The 20,352-nt window shown below is 34.8% G+C and overlaps 1 protein-coding gene across 1 annotated transcript; it reads left to right on the top strand.

Annotated features, from left to right (window-relative positions):
* Positions 1–3,754: 3,754 nt before the first annotated feature.
* Positions 3,755–20,352, top strand: LOC149063889 (putative tRNA (uracil-O(2)-)-methyltransferase). The gene is made up of 11 exons (XM_089254990.1): positions 3,755–4,247; positions 5,554–5,653; positions 6,788–7,004; positions 8,587–8,655; positions 9,545–9,652; positions 9,911–9,982; positions 12,101–12,204; positions 13,090–13,273; positions 16,418–16,736; positions 17,997–18,113; positions 20,120–20,352. Exons 1-11 carry the CDS (start codon positions 3,872–3,874, stop codon positions 20,317–20,319), a joined length of 1,866 nt encoding a protein of 621 aa, XP_089111116.1. The 5' UTR covers positions 3,755–3,871; the 3' UTR covers positions 20,320–20,352.

Below are 20,352 nucleotides of genomic sequence, written 5' to 3'. Positions count from 1 at the left end.
GTTGTATAATAACCAAGAATGGCCACTGAAGCTGTGCTTTCCAAAGTGTGAAATATCGACCCCTGGGGGAAGGGGTCGATGCAATTGTCCAAAGGGTCGATAGAAGCTATGGGTTTAGTATAGGATCCTATGGGTGGGCTTGAGTTGGGAGAAATGAGAAAGAAATTTTTTTTAAAGAAGATCTATGGAACACAAAAAGTTTGGGAAACTTTTCACTGAAGCAGCGGTTCTCAACCGGTGCTCCGTGTACACTTCCCGGGGGCTCCGCACCCACTCGAAGAAAATAAATCAGTAAATTCGATAAATGAATATAAGGAGAGCGTACGGGGCTCCACCATAGAAATTTTACGCCGAATAGAGGCGACCACTGATGCATATTTGTGTTTGAGTACAGGTGATCATTTGTGGAGATTTTACTGTATTTAGGAAAATGTAATGGAACCCTTTGTATATATCTCCCTATTACGTTTCTGACCTTACTTATTTGTACGAGGTTTTGCTTCAGTTGCTATACATTTCTATACATTATCCCTGTATACAGGGCCTAATTTCTTCATGAGCAAATGAAGCCTTTATAACTTTGAGTCCCCGAAATTCAAACAACATACATTCACTGACCAATTAACATCTTTGACTCTTGTCGCAAGAGCCTCCTAACTCCTGCTTTACCCAGGGCCCTGCCTATATACACTTCAATTAATCGACGTTTTCACTTCGATTCGAACTCCCAAGTCTTTGGAAAACACCTTTTCTATCAATCGAATCACATAATTTTTCAATTGGTGAAAACGTGTCACTGAAATACAGTGTTTTACGGTTTTCAAAAACCCATCATGAAGAAACGTTTTAAGCGGAAAAACTAAGCGGGATCGACTGTAGTTTCTCATGCATATTTTTTACTGAAAAAGTAATAAAATTTAAGATGATTGACTGGTTCAATCAGGGCTGCAACTGGATGCTTGGTTACCCGGGGCAAGCGCGCATTTTGACGCCCCCCTTGTAATGTTGAAGGAGAGGTTTTAGAATGAAATTTGCACCCCATCCGGTCTAGCGCCCGGGGCACGAGACCCACCTGCTCCTCCCTAGTTGTGGCCCTGTGTTCAATGGCTTTTGACAGGTACTGAAATAATTATTGAACGGGCTACGGTATGCTGATAGCCAGGGCTGTAACTGGGATTTTTGTCGCCGCCACATTCGATAATTTTGTAACGGTGTTCTCTGTCAAGTAAAGGACGTTTTACACAACGTTTAAATAACACTTTTTTTTCTGTTAAATCTTGAAATGAATACCGTAAAATTGCTTGAGACTTTAGCAACAGTAATGTTATGATAGTATTATAAGTATATTTCTTCTCAAGCATAAGATTTTGAATCAAAACGACAGATTTTCACAAAATTTTTTTTCGGAAACGTCTGTAAAAAAAAGGTGGGGGGGGGGGGTAATTTTCGGAAAAAGTTCGTTTTTCAGTACTGCTTTCGCATTTATACGACGCGTCGTATAAACGAGGTTCCATTAGAGCCTGAGCCCCCCCAACATTTTCAATAAGTTTACGCCTATGTCAGATGTTCATTACTTTGGAAAAAAAAATATTTCATGGTTTTATTCACTGATAGTTCCGATATTGAGTGAAATATATTTTTACTAATATATACCTATGATGGGGAGGGGGGCACCAAAATCACCCGTGCTTAGGGCCTTCAAACGTCTTAATCTCGCCCTGGTTTCGAACTATAAGTGAAATGTAATGACTGAATATTTGTATTGTTGTAGGCCTGTTGCTCTCAGTGGCGAGACTTTTCAACTGGGAGATCGGCTCGCATTCGCGTCACACATTCCTCTACGGAATTTCTAACGAATCCGTACATGTCCGAACGTATTTTGTGAGAGTAATGTATATGTGTGGACTTAATGTATTTATATTGTCAGAGTTGGGATTGTTTCATGTCCTTTTAGTGCTGTCATCTGTGCTTCTTATTTCGAAGTAAACATGGTAAATGCTTGAGTTTTTATTTTATGTAAATATCATGTTGAAGGTCTGCTTGCTTGGTCAAAGATAATTTTCGAATTATCTTTCATTAATTTTGGAACTATCACTTTCATTAATTCTGGAATTATCACTTTCATTAATTTTGGAATTATCACTTTCATTAATTCTAGAATTATCACTTTCATTAATTCTGGAATTATCACTTTCATTAATTCTTGAATTATCACTTTCATTAATTCTTGAATTATCACTTTCATTAATTCTGGAATTATCACTTTCATTAATTCTGAAAGTATCTCTTTCATTAATTCTGGAATTATCTTTAATTACTCTCATGAAGGGAATGCCACATGCGACTCATGAAAGGAACAAATCTAAATGAAAGGAACAGAAATGAATCGATCTACCTGTTTTTGCTTCAAAAAATGCTTGATTAAAGCTGCGGAATTTCTTCAGTGTAATTCATATGGGCCCCATAATTAATTTCAAAGCATCCTAAACTATATGGATTGATGCAATTGGATAATATAAGACAATACGGAGACATTAATTTTCATTTTCGTGCTTGAGAAGATGTAAATAAAAAAAATTAATGTTATTGCATGGATATCCACACCTCAAAAAAGTGGGTCTGGCTCATTATTTTATATTTAATTTTCTGGGTTCCGTATTTCTAAAAGTGAACTCAATATTTCGAAAATCAAAAATTCAATTCAATAAAATTAATGATGTGGCGGAAAACTCGACTAAATTTCCGCATCTCTATTATTCCGCAATCATAGGGTGACAATATTTCCTCGAGAGAAATACGGGAAATTGGGATTCCAAATACGAGAAAATACGGGACATCGCCAAAAATGACGCCAAATCCGAACAAAGTTGCCAAATATTGTTGAAATTACGGAAAAATCACAATGGTGGGAAATGAAGCATTACTACTAGGGTGACCATACGACCCGTATTTCCCGTGACAGTCCCGGTATTTTCTCTTTTTTTGGCCGTCCCGACTTATTTGCAAAAGTGTCCTGGTTTTTCCCGTATTTCACACGACGTATTTTTCAATTCATAAATTATTTTATGATAGTTACAACTATATATGGGATATTAATCTCCCACATTTGCCTTGGTAAACGGTTTTTTTTTCGAGGAATACATTTTAATCCACTGCAATTTGCAGTAATGCATCATTTCCCGCCATTGTGATTTTTCCGTAATTTCAACAATATTTGGCAACTTTGTTTGGTTTAGGCATCGTTTTTGGCGATAATTGGCGATGTCCCGTATTTTCCCGTATTTGGAATCCCGATGTCCTGTATTTCTCTCGAGGAAATATGGTCAGCCTAATTACTACAAATTGCAGTGGATTAAAATGAATTACACGATGGGGGAGATTAATATTCTCATTTATAGTTTTAATTATCACAATATAATTTATGAGTTGAAAAATAATTTCAATCTTTGACTTCAATAACGTTGACGTTCAAGTTGACGTCGTGTAAAATACGGGAAAAACCGAGACAGATTTGCCAAAAAGTCGGGACGGCCAAAAATACAGAAAATACCGGGACTGTCCCGGAAAATACGGGACGTATGGTCACTTCAAGCAATCAGCAATTTTGACATTGGATGTCTACGACGGTCTTCCGACGAAAGATGTTGGGGACACCGTTCTCAGCTGACGTCGTGCTCCCTCCAGTAATATAAGCTCGATGGTTATTGTCAAGGTTTCTAGAATATATAGGGTTATTGTAGTTTCAAGTCGAGTCAAGTCAATGTTTGTTTACTAACATAGTAAACGTGGTCATGTGCATGATGATGTGTGATTCCCTTTTATCCTTCACCGAGACATAATTCCTACATTATTTCAAATTCCCCCGTTCAATATGCTGACTCAAATTTCCGAAATCGAGACCGATGATATTATTTCCGACGTAAATTTTTGGAGTGGAGTCAAAGTATGGATCACGAGACCTCACATATTGAATAGACGTGTGTTCGGGATTGAAGTTTCGAAAACTTTTAGGGCTATTGTAGAAACCACGGCTGGCGATTTGAAAAACAGTTTATTAGCACGTGCAATTTCCTGTACAGACTTTGAAGAGTTCGAAAATACCCTGATAAGCTCTTACAATGTCATTCCAAGTGATGACAATTTAGTAAACGAAGATGATTCGTTCAACGATAACGAGGTTCTGATACAATTTAGAAATGTTCTTCCGAAATCTATGAAATTCAAACCCTGCGTGGAGGTCTTACTGAGTGTGTGCTTACGTGTATTTTATCAATATTGTTTTTTTTAGTATTGGAATCAATGCATATTTTGTACAAATAGAGTAAACCTCTCTTGCAAATACCGTTGAGACAAAAAAAATCGTCCGTAAAAGAGGGGTGATCGTTAATCAGGAGTTTGGAATGCATACTTTTATTACACAAGGGGAAATTATTATTTGGCTGTAAACGAGGGGGGTGACCGCATCTGAGGGATGTCCGTTAAGAGGGGTTTTATTGTATTTGTCACCTTTCCTAACACATTGGTTAGAAACCCTGTGCCAAAGCAATGAACCATCGGTTCTCCCCAATGAACCTAGTTTGCTTACCCACTCATTGTGCATAGTGGTTCTCAAGCTTTTCCCACCTGCACCTCCATTGCTTTAGTCATTGTTTATCTGGTGCTTTCCTGAAAAGTCTCGAAAACAACCACTTTATAGCACTGAATAGTCACACATCAAATTGACAGCTTACCATAACGTCACCCCCCAAAATGCTAGTTTAACCTTCCAGCAGTCACGCATATGTCAGAGATAAACGGTAACAAGGAAAACGCTCATCTTCCACAAATACCCAACTGCTAAAAGGTTTTATTTTGCATGCAGTTGAGTGCAAAACAACTACAATAAAATTGATACAATACAACTTAATCAGTGGATTAACTATGGTAAATGGGGGGGGGGGGAGAAGTGAAGCACCATGGACAACCAAAAACCCCATCAAAGTGACAGAAAGTCATAAAATTGCATTAATCGTAAAATACTTTTCGTAAAATCTATATCTGTTCACACATACATTTCACCAGCTTAAAAATGAGAACTCTGTGTATATTTCTGTTATTCATCCCAAACAACAATTAAAATCAAAGTAGGCTAAAATACTTATGAAACTTATTTATGCAGTTATACATGTATAGTCAGATTACATGGAATAATGGTTCTCGATATACGGCAGCAGTATAACAAGCATTAAGTTACACAGAAACAAACTGAACGTTAGGTTCACAACACGAACACGCACTTTCCTATATATGCTAATTCGTTAGAGGTTCCATGGGGGAATACGGACAAGGTACATGTGTGGTTCAGTTGTTGTCATGTTAGAAGCGGGATCTGATTTCTGCTTTGACAAGTGAGGTATTTTCCCAGTGCTCTCATAATTTTATGAGAAGCATAGCCTATAGTACTAGGCAGGTAGGAAATTGTTTGAAATTTCTAAATGTGTATCTAGTTATTTCCATTCGTTATTTTTGTTAACCATTAGTTTTATGAATAATCTATGTTACATTTTTATGCAGTATCACCAAGTGTGAGTGTTACATTTATTCCATTTGAGAAAAACATCTCCTTTCACCTGTTGCCATCCATTCCTTATGAAATAAAGCATGAACACAACAGGTATGTTACTGTTACTAAATAATCAATGCGCTACAGTAGACGCTTGATATAAAAACCATTTTCGTTCCTTCGAAAATGGATGTTATATTGGGAGGGTCATTATATCGAAAGGAAAACATATGCGATAGTCGTTCTATGAAAATATTTGGGACTTGCTGTAATGGGGGTTGCTATATCAAACGTTGACTGTATACACTATCCCATATAATGATGCCATCAAAAATTATAATCATCAATACATTATATGCAATCAAAAATAATTCTGTAGAAAGTAGAAAATTGTTTTATAGTCATATCAAGTATTTTTCTTTGTATAACATAGTCACTTTAAACATTAAATGCAATCAATGTGTGTATTTTCAATGGGAATTTTTATATGGAAAACAATGTCTAAGGTATTTGGCATGACAGTTTTTTTGACCAGCGATTCCCATCCCAACATGGGCATTAATGCCCCCTTGGTGGTGATAGAAAGTTCCAGGGAGGCAGTAGAAGCTACGAGTATAACATAGGATCCTATGGGTTAGATTGCATTAGGGGGGGGGGGGCTATGGGACAAAAAAGATTGGGAAACTGTGGCTTAAACCGTCAAAAACTGTAGTGTGTCAAAAACCTGCAAATCCTGATTCACTTCCATTTTTTTGTACATATGGGTGCATGATTTATAAATTAAGTAGATGAGAATATAATTATATTGAGATTATCATACTCATTAAAAGTCTAGTATAACAAGCTTATAACTAGAATTTCTCTGTCATATGTGATTTGCAATGCACCATTAATAAGCTAATATTTAAGATATTTTTCGCTTATAATGCCTATTATGACAAATTTTCCTTCAAGCTGCAAAAGTGTAAAACACTCCTCCACAAAATTTTCACATACACCATTGGCATACATAGTAGCATCTCAATACCGTGTGAAGACAAAATAAATTGTGCACACATGAAAATAAAAAATTAAAGAAAATGTTGATTACAACAGTGATTTCTCAGACTATCGTAACTTCTCTTTACTGTGTTTATCTACTACTGAATGCTATCAGACTATTTAACATATTTCGAACTCTACGTATTGATTGTTATGTTGGTTTATTGAAATCTTTATTCTTTGTATTTTCTACTTTGTGTTTAGAATAAGTCTCTGCGCTTATATAAGAAACCCAGATGAGCTACAAGATCAGAGCGTATGCATCGAATGGCTGAAATCTGTGGTTTTGCATAAAATTTCCAATTGGAGTAAGAATTTTCCCACCAAGCCAATCTTGTTGTCATTGAGTCAAGTTTGTCCTAAAGAGTACTGTCAGATATACAACGATCTGAAAACAAAGTATGGGAAGACCCTAACAGATGTAAGTATTTTTGGACATTATTGTTGCAAAGAAAGAGACGTTTTTCTCAACCTACAACATATTCAAGAAGAGGTTTTTCTGAACGTTATGCCGAGGCACATTTTAAAAAGTAAAATCATCTCCTCTAGAAATCAAACCCAGGTCTTCTTGCAAATATAGGTGGTTATTGCTGTAGTTAAGGAAGTGGCTACTACTACTACTATTATTATTACTTAACCGTACATGTACCTAGTACACATTCCTCTATGGAATTTCTAACGAATTGGTACATGTCGTAATGTGCATGTACATATTGTGAACCTAACGTGAAGTCTGTTTCTAAGCAAACCTTTTTATATGTAGTGCTGCCATTTTCATCAATTTTTGAGTGAAGTGTAATGATTGAATAATTGTACCGTTGCAGACCTGTTGCTCTCGTTCGCGAGACTTTTTAACGTGGTGATGGGCTTGCATTTGCACCTCAAAGTTGGGAACCACAGAAAACCAACTTCAGCCACCCACCACTGTGACGAGGGTGGGATTAAGGAAGGCACAACATCTTCACTCAGAGCATCATGTTGTTAATGCGTGTTGTAAGGAAATAAAAGATGTTTTTCTGTTGCATGGGTTAGCTTGCTTGCCCAGTTTGATTGGAGAACCTAATTTTTCTTTCCAATGTGCCTTGGCATAATATCCAGAAAGTCTCTTTTCCAGGTCATAATTATTGTTCAATAAATATATGTTACAATTTTTTGATTATGTGAAGGAAGCTAACAAAGCTCTTATCTGGGATCACCCTCAAGAAAAGTCATAGGTGATAATGTATTAATATAGGAGTTCCTTGCCAGGGATCCAGGAAACAGATTTCTGGGAGTTCATGAGTATGAACGAGAAAGAAAAAAGTCATTGTTACAATGTTTGTTATATGTTAAAACATTATTCTGTAAAGGGGTTCTATGGCCTTTTATTTTATTAACAGAGTGACTCTGCTTAACACAAAGGGTGAAGAACCCCTGCACCAACTCATTTTACAAGACTAGAAGATAATAAATGACATGGTTGGGAATTTTCTGCCCACTAAATGTTACCAGTTTGGTTTACTCATTTGACCAAAGCATTTATCAGCTTAAAAGAAGATTGTGGCATATTTATGTCCAAAAATTTTTATATCTGAAATGGGTTCAGTTTTAGGTTGAAAATCAATTCTACTATATAAATTTATTCGAAAGAAATCAAACCAAAATTTCCTGCCTAAATGCACCAGGGTCCAAGTTTTTATTCTGATGATGCAACAAAACGCCTTTCCATACCCAAAACAGTATGGGTTCAGTACCGAGAGAATTATTAGTTTTTATGTATCCCTGGGGCTTATATAGTATAAAGACAAGCATCTGTCTGTCCTCTTAGACCTTACAAATTGCCTCTTAGACATTACAAAAAAAAGAATGAAATAGGCAACATTAGTGACATGGGATGTCTTGCTACATTACTTATGGAATTCTTTACATACTTTGAACATACTGTCTAGTCTTTTTATAGCAAATAGATATATTTTATAGAATGCCTTTAAAAATGTAATGTTTCTCAATTTTTATTATTATAGATGTGGACAGAGAAAACAGATCCTGTCAAATATGTTTATGAAGATATTGCCATAGCTGCTTACATTGTGGTAAATTAATGTATTTATGTTCCTTTTTAAATGCACCTATTTCTTTTATTATCCTTTATTTTTTCCCTACTCGTTCTAATTCTATTTCAAATCTTTTTCTTTTTTTAATATTATTGTCTTTTTTTTTAAAAATAACGATACATATAAGTGTGAAAATATAAATAAAGATACACAGGTTTCAGAGCTTTCTGAATCTTCATCAGTAGCAAAAGAAAATTTTCTATTCCAGTTACCTTAAAATAGAAGAAACATGCCTATTTTAGCAGAGATTGCTTCGTATGTAACCACCATGTGGATGAAGGAATTCGTTGAAGTTCTAAAATGTTCTCAGCTTGTTATTATTTAATCTCATAAATGTCTATTTCTAGTCCTAATTGTACAAATGGTTCGTGTTATCTGATTTCTCAAGAACAAACTTATGATCGTGAATATAATGGGCATAGTCAACTTATATATGTCAGCTTATGGCATTATCAATCTATTTATCTCATGACTGATGAAATAAATATAAGCATCAATAAAAATGAAAATTAATCTCGTACATAGTCAGGATCAGTCAAGGGAAAAGTTCTCCCATCATAAAATCATAAATGGTGTGAATTAACAAATGTATTTCAAAACAATCCTGTGACAAATGAAATTTCATTTGCTGAAAGATTTTTTTTTCATCTTTACAATTCCAAAAGCATCTGAGATTCGTAATTTCTGTCACATTCTAGAAATGAATCCTTAATCAAAACTTCTTTTTTTTTAATCACAAACTTCTATCACTGTTTATGTTAAATTAAGTGTATTATATATGTGTATATATATATATATATATATATATATGATAAATGCTTCCTTATCTTCTTTAACTGTGATTAATGTTTAATATTGTATTATCCAGACTTTGTGGGAAGAAGAGAGGAAATTGCTTCAAATTGATAAAAAGCAGAGTTTTGTAGATTTAGGCTGTGGGAATGGATTGCTTGTGCACATTCTGTCTTCCGAAGGTGTATGTTTGACTTTTCTTTTGTGTCTTTAATTACTTATTTCAGTAACAAACAAAATTAAATAAAAATGTCTAATTTATTTTCCTGCATTCACAACGGGGAATAACTTTTTTTTTTCATTTTTATGGTATTTTATTATAAATCACTTAAAATGTTATGTGATATCCATTGCGTTGTTCACGGGTATGGATTCTGTTATTTTAAAAATATCATCATAATTTTATAAGAATATTTTAATTCTCTTATTTCAATATATCCAGTATTCAGGCATAGGCATTGATGTTATGAAGCGAAAAATTTGGGAATTCTATGGAAGTAGCACAAAACTGGTGGTAAATTTTTCCTTTTTTTTTTTCTTCTCAGAAGTATCATTACATTTTTCTCTACGCAGTCAGCAAATGTTATTTTTTCATGTGTACTTACTAACTGTCATTTTGAAAAATGATGTATATTCATCAATAGCAGAAAGTGACACCATTATCTTTTTATATCTATTAGACACATACAATTTTTGTTTGCACATCAAAAATTTCTGATATCGTACCGTATTCCTACACAAAATCCAGCATGCCTGAAAATCATGAAGACGAGCAGCACACCAGAAAATCTTATATTTTCCGGTATGCCATATAAACTGAACACTTGTTCTTGGACTTTGACTTTCCTTTGTTGAGCTCTAATATTTTTATGTAGACACATGGCATTGAAAGTATATCAATAAAGAAGCACATTAACTTTTTTTTCTTATGTACCAACAACTTTTCATAACTCTGTTTTGATGATTCCTATTACAAATATTTGATTTATTTTTTGCAAAAGATCACTTACTTATGAGGAGTAAAAAGAATATATGCATCAAAAATATTTTGACAAAGTCATAAACATCTCATTAAAAAAATAAACCTTTTGATTTTTCTAGCATGCTGGCAATGACTCACTGGTCTGAATCGAAAAACTTCTGTCCCTTAATTTTTCCAGCATGCTGGATTTTGAGTGGGAATACTGTAACATCTTATTTTTGTTTATAGAATAATCATAAGTTTAAAAGTAAAAGAGAGATAAAAATGGCTAATTTCTGTGTTGACATCAAATTTTTAATTCATTTTCAGAAGATGCAGTAACTTAAAATTCATTTCCTATAATTTACGTTGACAGTCTGACTACTTCAGTAATTTATCAAGCCTTTTTGTCAATGTCCAAAATGTGCTAGAATTCCAGACTAGTTCAGACTTTTGCCAGCCAAATCGTGGAGTAACTGATATTTAGTGGCAGTTATTCATTGAATAAGTTCCAGAGTGGCTGGACTTGGACCATACAGGAATCTTGTACTGATATTGTATTGTTCAGTCCTCGATTTTTCTCATCCTGTGGAAATTAACCACAAATTCATAGGAATAAAGGAATTTAATAGGAAACAATGAAACTTTCAAAAATTAGTTTAAGGTTAATCATTTCAAATATGTGAGCCAATCGGTTATTGAGTTTTACAGATTTTCCGATAGGTGGCTCGACAAATACGTTTATCGGTTATCAGACTATTTTAAATAGTGTTGCATTTTTATTTTTTCTAGAAGATCTCACGTTTATTTTTTTTATGCGTCTATTAGATTAGTTGTTGTTGAGATTATCTTGTGATATTTTCTTGTTATCTCACTTTTCTTTCTGGTTATCTCACCATCAACCTTTTTCTGTTAGCCCAATAAAGTCTGGAAATAAAAATTAACTAACTCAAAGAATAAAGGTAAAAAAAAAATTCCATGCAATGTTATGGATGCTGAAGGTGTGCTGCTTTTATTATTAGTCATTCGACCAAGTGAAGGTAGAGCAGTAATCATCAGATTTTGATCAATGAAGTTCAGTAGTTTGCTTGAGCTACTTTTCAATTGATTAGAAAAAAATTGATTATCAAAACATATTTCCATATAGAAGCAAATTTTATTTGAAGATTTATGTAAGTTATATGGGAGGTATTATATTGTCTCCTTCATGCCAGAAAAAAATTTGCAATGTCCTTGAAAAAAAAAAAAGAAACAGCTTTTAAATATTTACTCTACCCATGTTTATTCTATGGAAGTTATTTTCTTAAAACGTTTTGCAACATGTGTTTCAAAAGGGATATGCATTCACATTTCAGGCAAAACTTATATAACAGAATAAGGTATCCACCAGCTGATGAAAAAAAAAAAGGAAAATTTGTACATTTATGCTTCTGGCATGCAATGCACAATTTCATTTGTACTTGAAAGCAAGTTTTCCCTATTGTTTTGAATAAAGCAGCATATATCCTTATCCGCCTATACAGAGAAATATCAGTTTCATTATTAAGACTAGACAACTCTAGTCAGTCACTAACATTCTCATTATTCACCAGACATTTGATTCGTAGCATTTATTAAACATACCATGCATGTAAGACTAGATTTCTATTTTTTTTTCTTTTTTGTTAACAGGAAAAAAGTGTCATTCCTTCAGAAGTATCATTTCCTGAGTATGACTGGATCATTGGTAACCATTCAGATGAATTGACACCATGGATACCTGTGATTGCAGCACGGTTGGTTTTTGCATCATTGTATTCAGACTAATGTAGTAATAACATAATCAAAATAGGCTATGTAGTAAAAATACAGTCAAAATTCAATATAGCACTCTTCCCCCCCCCCCCTCCATTTAGCACCAAAACTTTCAGCGAAGCTCAAGAATCGTGTGAAATAAATGGTGGCATTAAATCTTGATATGATTGTATAGGCTATAAGCTACAACTGGACATAAGCCATACATTTTAGGAAACTGTGACAATCATATGGTCATCATCACAATTTACTATCACATTGTATGTGATAATAAATTCACTAATGCATTGAACCTTTAAATTTTTTATTATTAATGTATTACAAACTTAGTGGATCTGAAAGCAAGCATCCTACTCTACTCATTATTTTCACAACATCTGGAAAAAATGTTTAGATCTGTTGCTGAACATGAATTTTCTCATTTTAGCTCAAAACAAAAAATATCATGTGGAGCAAATTTAACATTGCTAATGAGCACATTCCTACACTAAAGTCTCACATGAATTAGCTGTAATAATCATTGTTTCTTAATAACACGATTTGGCTCATTTTTTATTTCTTTCACACATAAAAAATTCTGGTTTCAAAGAAAAACCTCAGAAATTCAAAGCTATTTAGCCAAACTATTCAACAGTCCCACTTTCAAAGTGTTTTGAAATGTGATCATGAATTATTTTAAACCTTGTACATATATGTTGAAGCTTAATACATTTTATCTTACCCGATCATTTTCCTAATTTTTCCTATCAATTGAAAATTTGAAATTGTAATTGAAACACAGTAAATAGATGTCCATGTATGTTTTCTCTGCATTCTTCAATTTTGTACTATCCATTCTGCTTTTTTTTTATTTCTTCCAACTGCAGTTCCTCATACAAGATGAGAGTGTTTCTCCTCCCTTGTTGCCCGTACTCTTTCTATGGTAAATACAAGCGTCAAAACTCTGCATCTTCTTGCTACGAGTCATATCTGAATTTTGTTCAGGAGTTGTGTGAACAGATGGGATTTAATGTGGTTCGAGATAAATTGAGAATTCCATCTACAAGACGAGTAAGAAATGGTTTTTTTTGTATAACCATCAGCAGTTTAAGTATGTCATTACAAAAACATTCAACCTGTAACTTTTATTCATACTACTGCTTTGCTTGAATAATTTTGTTTTATTCTGCTGTAAGGATTGCTGACATGATATATATAGTAGAACCTCGATTATCTGAGGTAATTGGGACAATCCTTGGGCAGAAAATCAAAATTTCTAAATACAGTAATACCTCGGTTTTTGTTGACTTTGGTTATCTTTGATTTTTCCCTCAAATAATTTGTCTCAGTTTTCGTTGGTTACCTCGGATTTTGTTGCCGTGCCCACTTGACCTTGCTGTTAATTTTCTCCTGCTCATTGTGTGAGCATCACTGCATGTCTAGCCAAACAATTCAATGGGGAAAAAAGGTTTCCAGAGCCAGCAGCCTTTCGAAGAAGGCCAGAATTGGAAGATTTTAAGCCTCGCCCTGTTGGACGTACACTTGTGGTGCAGTTAATTGTTGATTTGGAGGAAGTACATGGGTTCGGAGGTGAGTGGTGAGGATGGTGAACAGTTAGTAGATGGATTACAATGAAGAAGTCACCACTGAAGAGCTGCAAAACCTTCACCTAGAAATGCAACAGACAGCAGAGGAAGAAGTTGCTGCAGATGAGAAAAAGACGGGAGAATGTGCCTTCTTCAGAGATTAAGGACATCTTCTCCGTGCGGAATAAGGTACAGGGGTTTGTGGAGAAAAATCACTCAGACAAAGCTGTGACAGGCTGTGTCTGCAAATCATTTAATGATAATGACTCACCCCATTTTAGGCAAATCTTAAAGAGGCGACAGAAATAGACCTCTTTGAACAGCTTTGTTGTGTGACATTGGTCCACTGACTCTGAAGCTGGTCCGAGTGCCAAAAGACCAAGAAGGGAAATGACCCCAGATAATGCCTTGATACCTAAAATCATTATGGAGAGGGGGGAGAGATTCCGCTTCCAAACAATAATACCTGCACCTCTTTCTCCCATTCTCGTCATCTTCCATTCACCAACGGAGTCTTCAGAAAGGTATAAAAATGTAAATGTCATGTTAAATGTTCATTCATTCTGTACATTAGTCTTTTATATTCATTTTATATTAAAATCTTATTGTTTTTAGTATTAAACACTATATTTATTCTCTATAAAATGTGTTTTTATTATTATTTTGGAATGTCTAGAACAAATTAGTTGAATTTACATTGATTCATATGGAAATAATTGCCTCAGTTTTCGTCTGTTTCAGATTTTGTCAATTTTTTTCAAACGGATTATCAACAAAAAACCGAGGCATCACTGTAATTGAATATGCATCAATTTAAAGGCCCAGTATCATCTATACCAGTGATTCTCAACGTGGGCATTAACGCCCTCTTGGGGGGGGGGGACATTGGAATGTTTTAAGGGGCAGTGCACTTTCTTTTTTTCGCACCAAGCACAACTCTGGTCTATCGCTATGGGCAATTTACTACCTTTCGTATGAGGGGTGATGATGCGATGGGGGATGGATGACTCCATTTTTAGTACGAGGATTCAGCAAATAAGTATTACTTATTTAAAAGAAAGATCAACAAGAGAGAGACAAATATGTATGTGGGTATGAACGTATACGATTGGCTCGCACGTCTCTGCCGCGTACGTGCTAATGCGCAGATGCAAAAGTGCCGAAGCTATCTCTTGGCAAGTAGAAGAAATACAATTCATTATTTGTGAATCGATTCACTAAATAGCAGTGATTCTCAACGTGGGCGATGGAATGTTTCAGGGGGGCAGTAGAAGCTACGAGTATAACGTAAGATCCTATGGGTTAGATTGCGTTTGGGCGCGATGGGAGAAAGAAATTTCTGAAGAAGGGGTTGATGGGACAAAAAAGGTTGTGAAACTATGATCTATATATACTAATTATAATCAAATACACACAGTAATATTGAAAATTTTTATCATGCATTCAACTATTATATCTGACTAGACTTTCAGACTTTGGTGCCACAAATGTCTGGGTTGCGTTTTCTCACTATAGAATATTTTCTTTTGACCTCAAGGAGTTAAGCCCTGACTTATAGGATTAGTCATTACTATTATTATTATGTTATTATTAGTTATTATTATTATTATTAATTATTTGATAACATTTTTTATAGCTTACTACAGTGATCTCTCATTTATGCATCATGCAAATTAACAAGGAAAAAAAGACGCATAAGTGAGGGAGTGAATTACATTATTTAGCAATATCTTTGACAGGATAACCATGCGCAGAAAACCATGTCATAAGTGAGAGAAACTCATACGTGAGAGATCACTGTACCTTATTGCATTACACCCCTATAATAATTATTAGTTATAAACCAGATTTTCTTCAAAACGGACAACCTTTAGCCCTTATTTGTCCATCATGACCCTTTCAGGCCCTGGTGCCACAAATGTGTGGGTTGCTTTTTCTCACTGTAGAATTTTTTTCTTTTGAGCTCAGGCAGTTAAGCCCTGACTCAAAGGATTGTATAAGTTTTGAATTGAGTTAGGAATATGGTGTTTATATGAACTTCTTTGGGGCTTTCATCAGAGGGCAGCACTCAAAGTTGAACTTTCAGGGGATTTTTAAGATGGTTTCCTGAAAAAGTGTGATTTACTACATAAAATTTAGCAATAACATTCTGGGAAAAAAAACTGTATGTGAAGATTAATGTACCCTTCATCATCTTGGTTGAAAAAAATGGAACGAAGTAAATTATTTCTTCAGAAAAAAAAATTAAAAATTCGGAAAAAAAATTTGAAAAATAAAGATTTGCTGGCATTTAAGTTTTTCATGCATTTTTTTTTTGTATCAAAAATTCAAAATGCATATTTGATACTAAAAAAATGCATGTTTCGGCAACATTGTTTCTGATTTATCGCAATGTTCTTGCTGCCCAACTGAGCAATTCCTTTTTAGGAAACGTTCGAAATCATTGTTGGCTATTTGCAATTGTGAATTCTGCATCATCATCTTCATTCTCATCTGTAGGAGAATTTTTGCACCCATCCCAGAGGATTGTCTCACTAAATTATAGTGAACAAAATTTTGTGTTCGTAAATGGCTGAAAAACTAATTTCATTTTCCAGAGAATTTAAATTTTTTTTCTCTTTTACTGCAGGTATGTTTTGTTTGTCATTCCCGCAACTATGTCCCAGAAGAAGAAGAAAATATGGACAAGCAGAGGTCATTGTACATAGAACACAACTCGCATATCGATAGTGGTCAGAAAATTGAGATCACCTTGGAAGACGATGTGTCTCCATCCCCTGTAACGACTTTCAAGCCAAGAGGCAAAATTATCCCGATCCGCAATTGTTGTTCATTAGATCGAAAATTCATTGAGGATACTGTCGTTAGAGTTATGGACTTGCTGTTGAAAGATGAAAATTTCATCGAGGTTGACATCGAGGGCAAAAAGAGCACCTGGAACTGTGGTGGTAAATCAGTTATCTTCCTCTTATAGAATACATATGAAGTTATGAAATTGATGTCCTTCATTGAATTTGGTATTGGAATATGAACTAGCACCTGTATGAAAACATCATGCCCTGCATATTGTTAATCAACTTAATTAACTTAAGTCAACTTAATCAACTTAATTAATCAACTTAATCGAATTAATTTCATTTGACCACACGCTGAATTTCATTTGCAATCAGCATTACTGTTTGTTTTGTTGGTTACTTGTTCCCCACCCCCCTTCCATCATTAACATCAGAGCCAGACAAATTCGATTAGGAATTTTTTCTGTACTGATAGACATAAAGGTATAATTTATGAAAATTTTGTGTTGTTGTTGTTGTTGTTGTTTTTTTTTCTTAGCGACCAATTGGTGCCTTTTTGTTTTGGCAAATTTTCACCATCAGTTTGGCTTAGCTTTTCTTGTCGAGTTTTCTTGGAATCAGTTTGGCTCTCTCATGCAAACACATTTTCATTACTCTTCAATTAAAACCCTACGTGTAGCCTACTATTGTGTCGAAGCCATGTGGAAAGAATCAAGTCAAAATGTGCCAATTTCGTGTCAAAAAATGTGTGGATGATAAAACTGGAAACTACGGACTTATACATAGAAAATTTTAGGTGCTGATGCCAATTTTTCAGTCCCCATGGTGACCTGGAATTTTCATTACAATATATCATGTTACGCATAGAAATTACTTATATGTATGTGATAATAAAATTACCATTATTTTGGGAACACTCGTGGAATAGTTTACCACATTCATGATTTTTTTAGTATTTGCTGTCACAAACATAATTTCTGCTTGTGTCTCTTTCTTGAAAAGTATAGAAATCAATTGTATTACATGACGAGATTGCGTGGACGTCTTAAGAGCATCATGGGCCCCCGAACTAAATGGTTTTTCTGAGGCCCTACCTGGGAAATTCTTGAAAATTGCAAACAGATCTCACTTTTCTGAGGCCCCTCTTCTCTTAAAGCCCCCATGCTATGCCCGGGTGGGCCCATGCATTAAGACGGCAGTGCGAGATTGTTTTCATTCTGTTGACGTAATGTATTTGTATCTTATGATGAACATTGTTAGTGAGAATAATTACTTGCAGGAGAGTAGTTGTTGTGGTTAGGTATTGGTCAAGTATATAATCAAATTGTGAACGGTACTGCTATTCTGTGGTTGCACATAATAATATTCATATGATTTCATAGCTCACTGCATAAAATATCTCTTCTCTCATAGGCAATTTGTCACTTGGTGATCTCGCTAAAGAATTAGGTTCCGAGACATTACAGATGTTGAAGAGCCAATGTGGGGGCTTGCAGACATTATTGAAAAACCATAAAAACTTATTCACAGGTAATCCATCGTTCTTGTTGCTATTGTTAAGCTCATTTTTTACCACATCTATTTTATCAAGTTTTCAATGCATGATCAAGCTGACTATAGTGAACAGGGAAAATAAAAACTGAATTTCTTATACAGTGGAACTTGATTAATTTGAAATTTAATAATTTAAACTATTACTAACATCCCCTGAGAAAGTTTTCTATTTTATTTAGTCCTAAAAGTTCTTGTTTAATTGGGTTTTTTTTAATATTTTGGATAATTCCAAGCTGGAGTGGGGGGGGGGAATCATGATTTCAGTATGAGTAAATGTAAACAATTGGGGAAAATCCACATGAGTGAATGAATGCCAGGACTCTACCTTCCCCACACGGGTAAACGGCTTACATCCCGGAAGGGACAGAGCCTGGGTTGTGTCCGGTCTATACCATCAGACTTATCTTGTTGCAGGGATCGCTTTGAGGCCATCTTGGTTAGTCACTCGTTTGCCGGCTATTACCAGAATGTTGCCGCCGTCCATTGCACGGAGCCATTCAGCATATGTTCCAAGGGGTTTCTATGTGTCTAAGAGGAATTTTCCTTTCCCGAAACATCAACATCTCTTCATGCAACCAGTTTTCGGTATAGGCTATATTGTAAAAATTGTGTTATTCAACCTCTGAAAACGGATTTCCTCAGAATGAGTTCTAAGAAATTTTAATGAAAATAGATTTTGCTAATACCATACAAATGATTAGCAAAAATTCTCAAACAGTTTCGTAACTGATGACATATCAGTAACTGTTTCTATAAATCAGGCTTTGAGCATGGTAAAGAAATTCTACAGTGATGCAGATTCCAAATCGGTGGCATAATGTAGCAGCTAAGATCAATTATATGTCCTATATGAATATTTATTGTTAAGTTGAAATTTGTAATCATGTTATGGATCCAATATACAGGGTGTGCCCAAGTGGCGCAGTGGTAAGATGCTCGTCTTCCACAATGAAGGTTACCATCAAAGTCTATGGGTTCGAACCTGGGCAAAGGAACATCAGAAACAGGTTCTTGACCTATCGAGCCTGGGAAGATCATGGATAGATGGCGCTTTCATTTCCCAACCAACTCCACTGATTGGAAACTGCTGTATGACTGGAGTTGGGTGTGCAGTAAAATAGTATACAGGGTGTCCTGTAAATGCTATTGCAGCATTTATCTCATCAACCATCTGTTGTTCATTCATTGAGATATTTTAATTGGAAAATCTGAGAAAAACAAAAACTAATGGACAATGCTCTTTTCCCCCTCATTTATACTGTCCTTTTCCAGATATTTTTGAATTTGAATATTCCACTTAGAAACTGGGATTCTGAAACTTGGAAACGGGAAAAAAAGGGCAAAAACTTTCTAATTGCGAGTGAAAGAACAGGGGGGAGCTATATAAAACTTTAGATTTTTTTATTTTGTGACACAGTGTATTTTCACTCTCAGAACTGGTACAAAGAGTGATTCCTGAACCCATTTTGACCATTTTTAAACTGAAACTTTACCTCTACAACGGATGGTTGTTGAGATAAAAGCCGCATTAGCACTTACAGGACACCCTGTAGATTAATTGGATAATTCCAACTTTTTCACTGCCTCTCCTTGAGCTTCAAATCAACCAAGTTCGACTGTATTTGTTATTAGTAGGCTGAATTTTTTATATCTGTCATCAACAAATTCTATCTTGGCTAAATAGTATTTAGCGTATCATTTTCGAACCATTCTTGCTTTATTTTGTGGTTTATCTATAATGCAAACCTTGTGTGCTCGGTCAAATACAGATTTAAAGAATCTGATTCAACAAGTTTTCTCAATTGAATAATTTTTTTTTATGTCCCAGTGCATGTATTTGTATTACTCTCAACCCTGATTCCAATATTTTCCAAGAGCAAAATATTTGATCTCGCAGAATTCGTAATATCTGTATTCGACCGCATGTGTTAGTTAAACAGCTAACGATTCTATATAGAGTGCAATATTTATTCAAATTACAGTATTTAAAGCTGAGGTGAAACTAAAAAGCCCGACAGAAGAACAAATAAGTGTTCCGCGGGGCCGGAAGAGAAAGAAAAAACCTGCTGGTGCAAAGAAACAAAGTCCAGTGTTCTCTGAAAAGGCGTGTATCTTCCATTTTCACCATCCAAATGGTTGTCCATTCACTGAATGTCAGTTTTTACATAAAAATGATGAATAAACCTTTTTGTGTCGTCTTTTTTTTTTAAACAAA

The sequence above is a fragment of the Pholcus phalangioides genome, unplaced genomic scaffold, assembly GCF_987345545.1.
Source record: "Pholcus phalangioides strain wild (caught in Gottingen) unplaced genomic scaffold, Ppha-v1.0 ptg000042l_1, whole genome shotgun sequence".
Taxonomy (NCBI): Eukaryota; Metazoa; Arthropoda; class Arachnida; order Araneae; family Pholcidae; genus Pholcus; species Pholcus phalangioides.
Note: the sequence above shows the minus strand (reverse complement) of the source record. Positions and strands in the feature narration are given on the sequence as shown.

Excerpts from the sequence above, each read along its gene's own strand:
- LOC149063889 (XM_089254990.1), top strand. The coding sequence starts at position 3,872 with ATGCTGACTCAAATTTCCGAAATCGAGACCGATGATATTATTTCCGAC. Across the intron at positions 7,005-8,586 it reads ATGGGAAGACCCTAACAGAT|ATGTGGACAGAGAAAACAGA; the intron begins GTAAGTATTTTT and ends TTATTATTATAG. Across the intron at positions 13,274-16,417 it reads GAATTCCATCTACAAGACGA|GTATGTTTTGTTTGTCATTC; the intron begins GTAAGAAATGGT and ends CTTTTACTGCAG.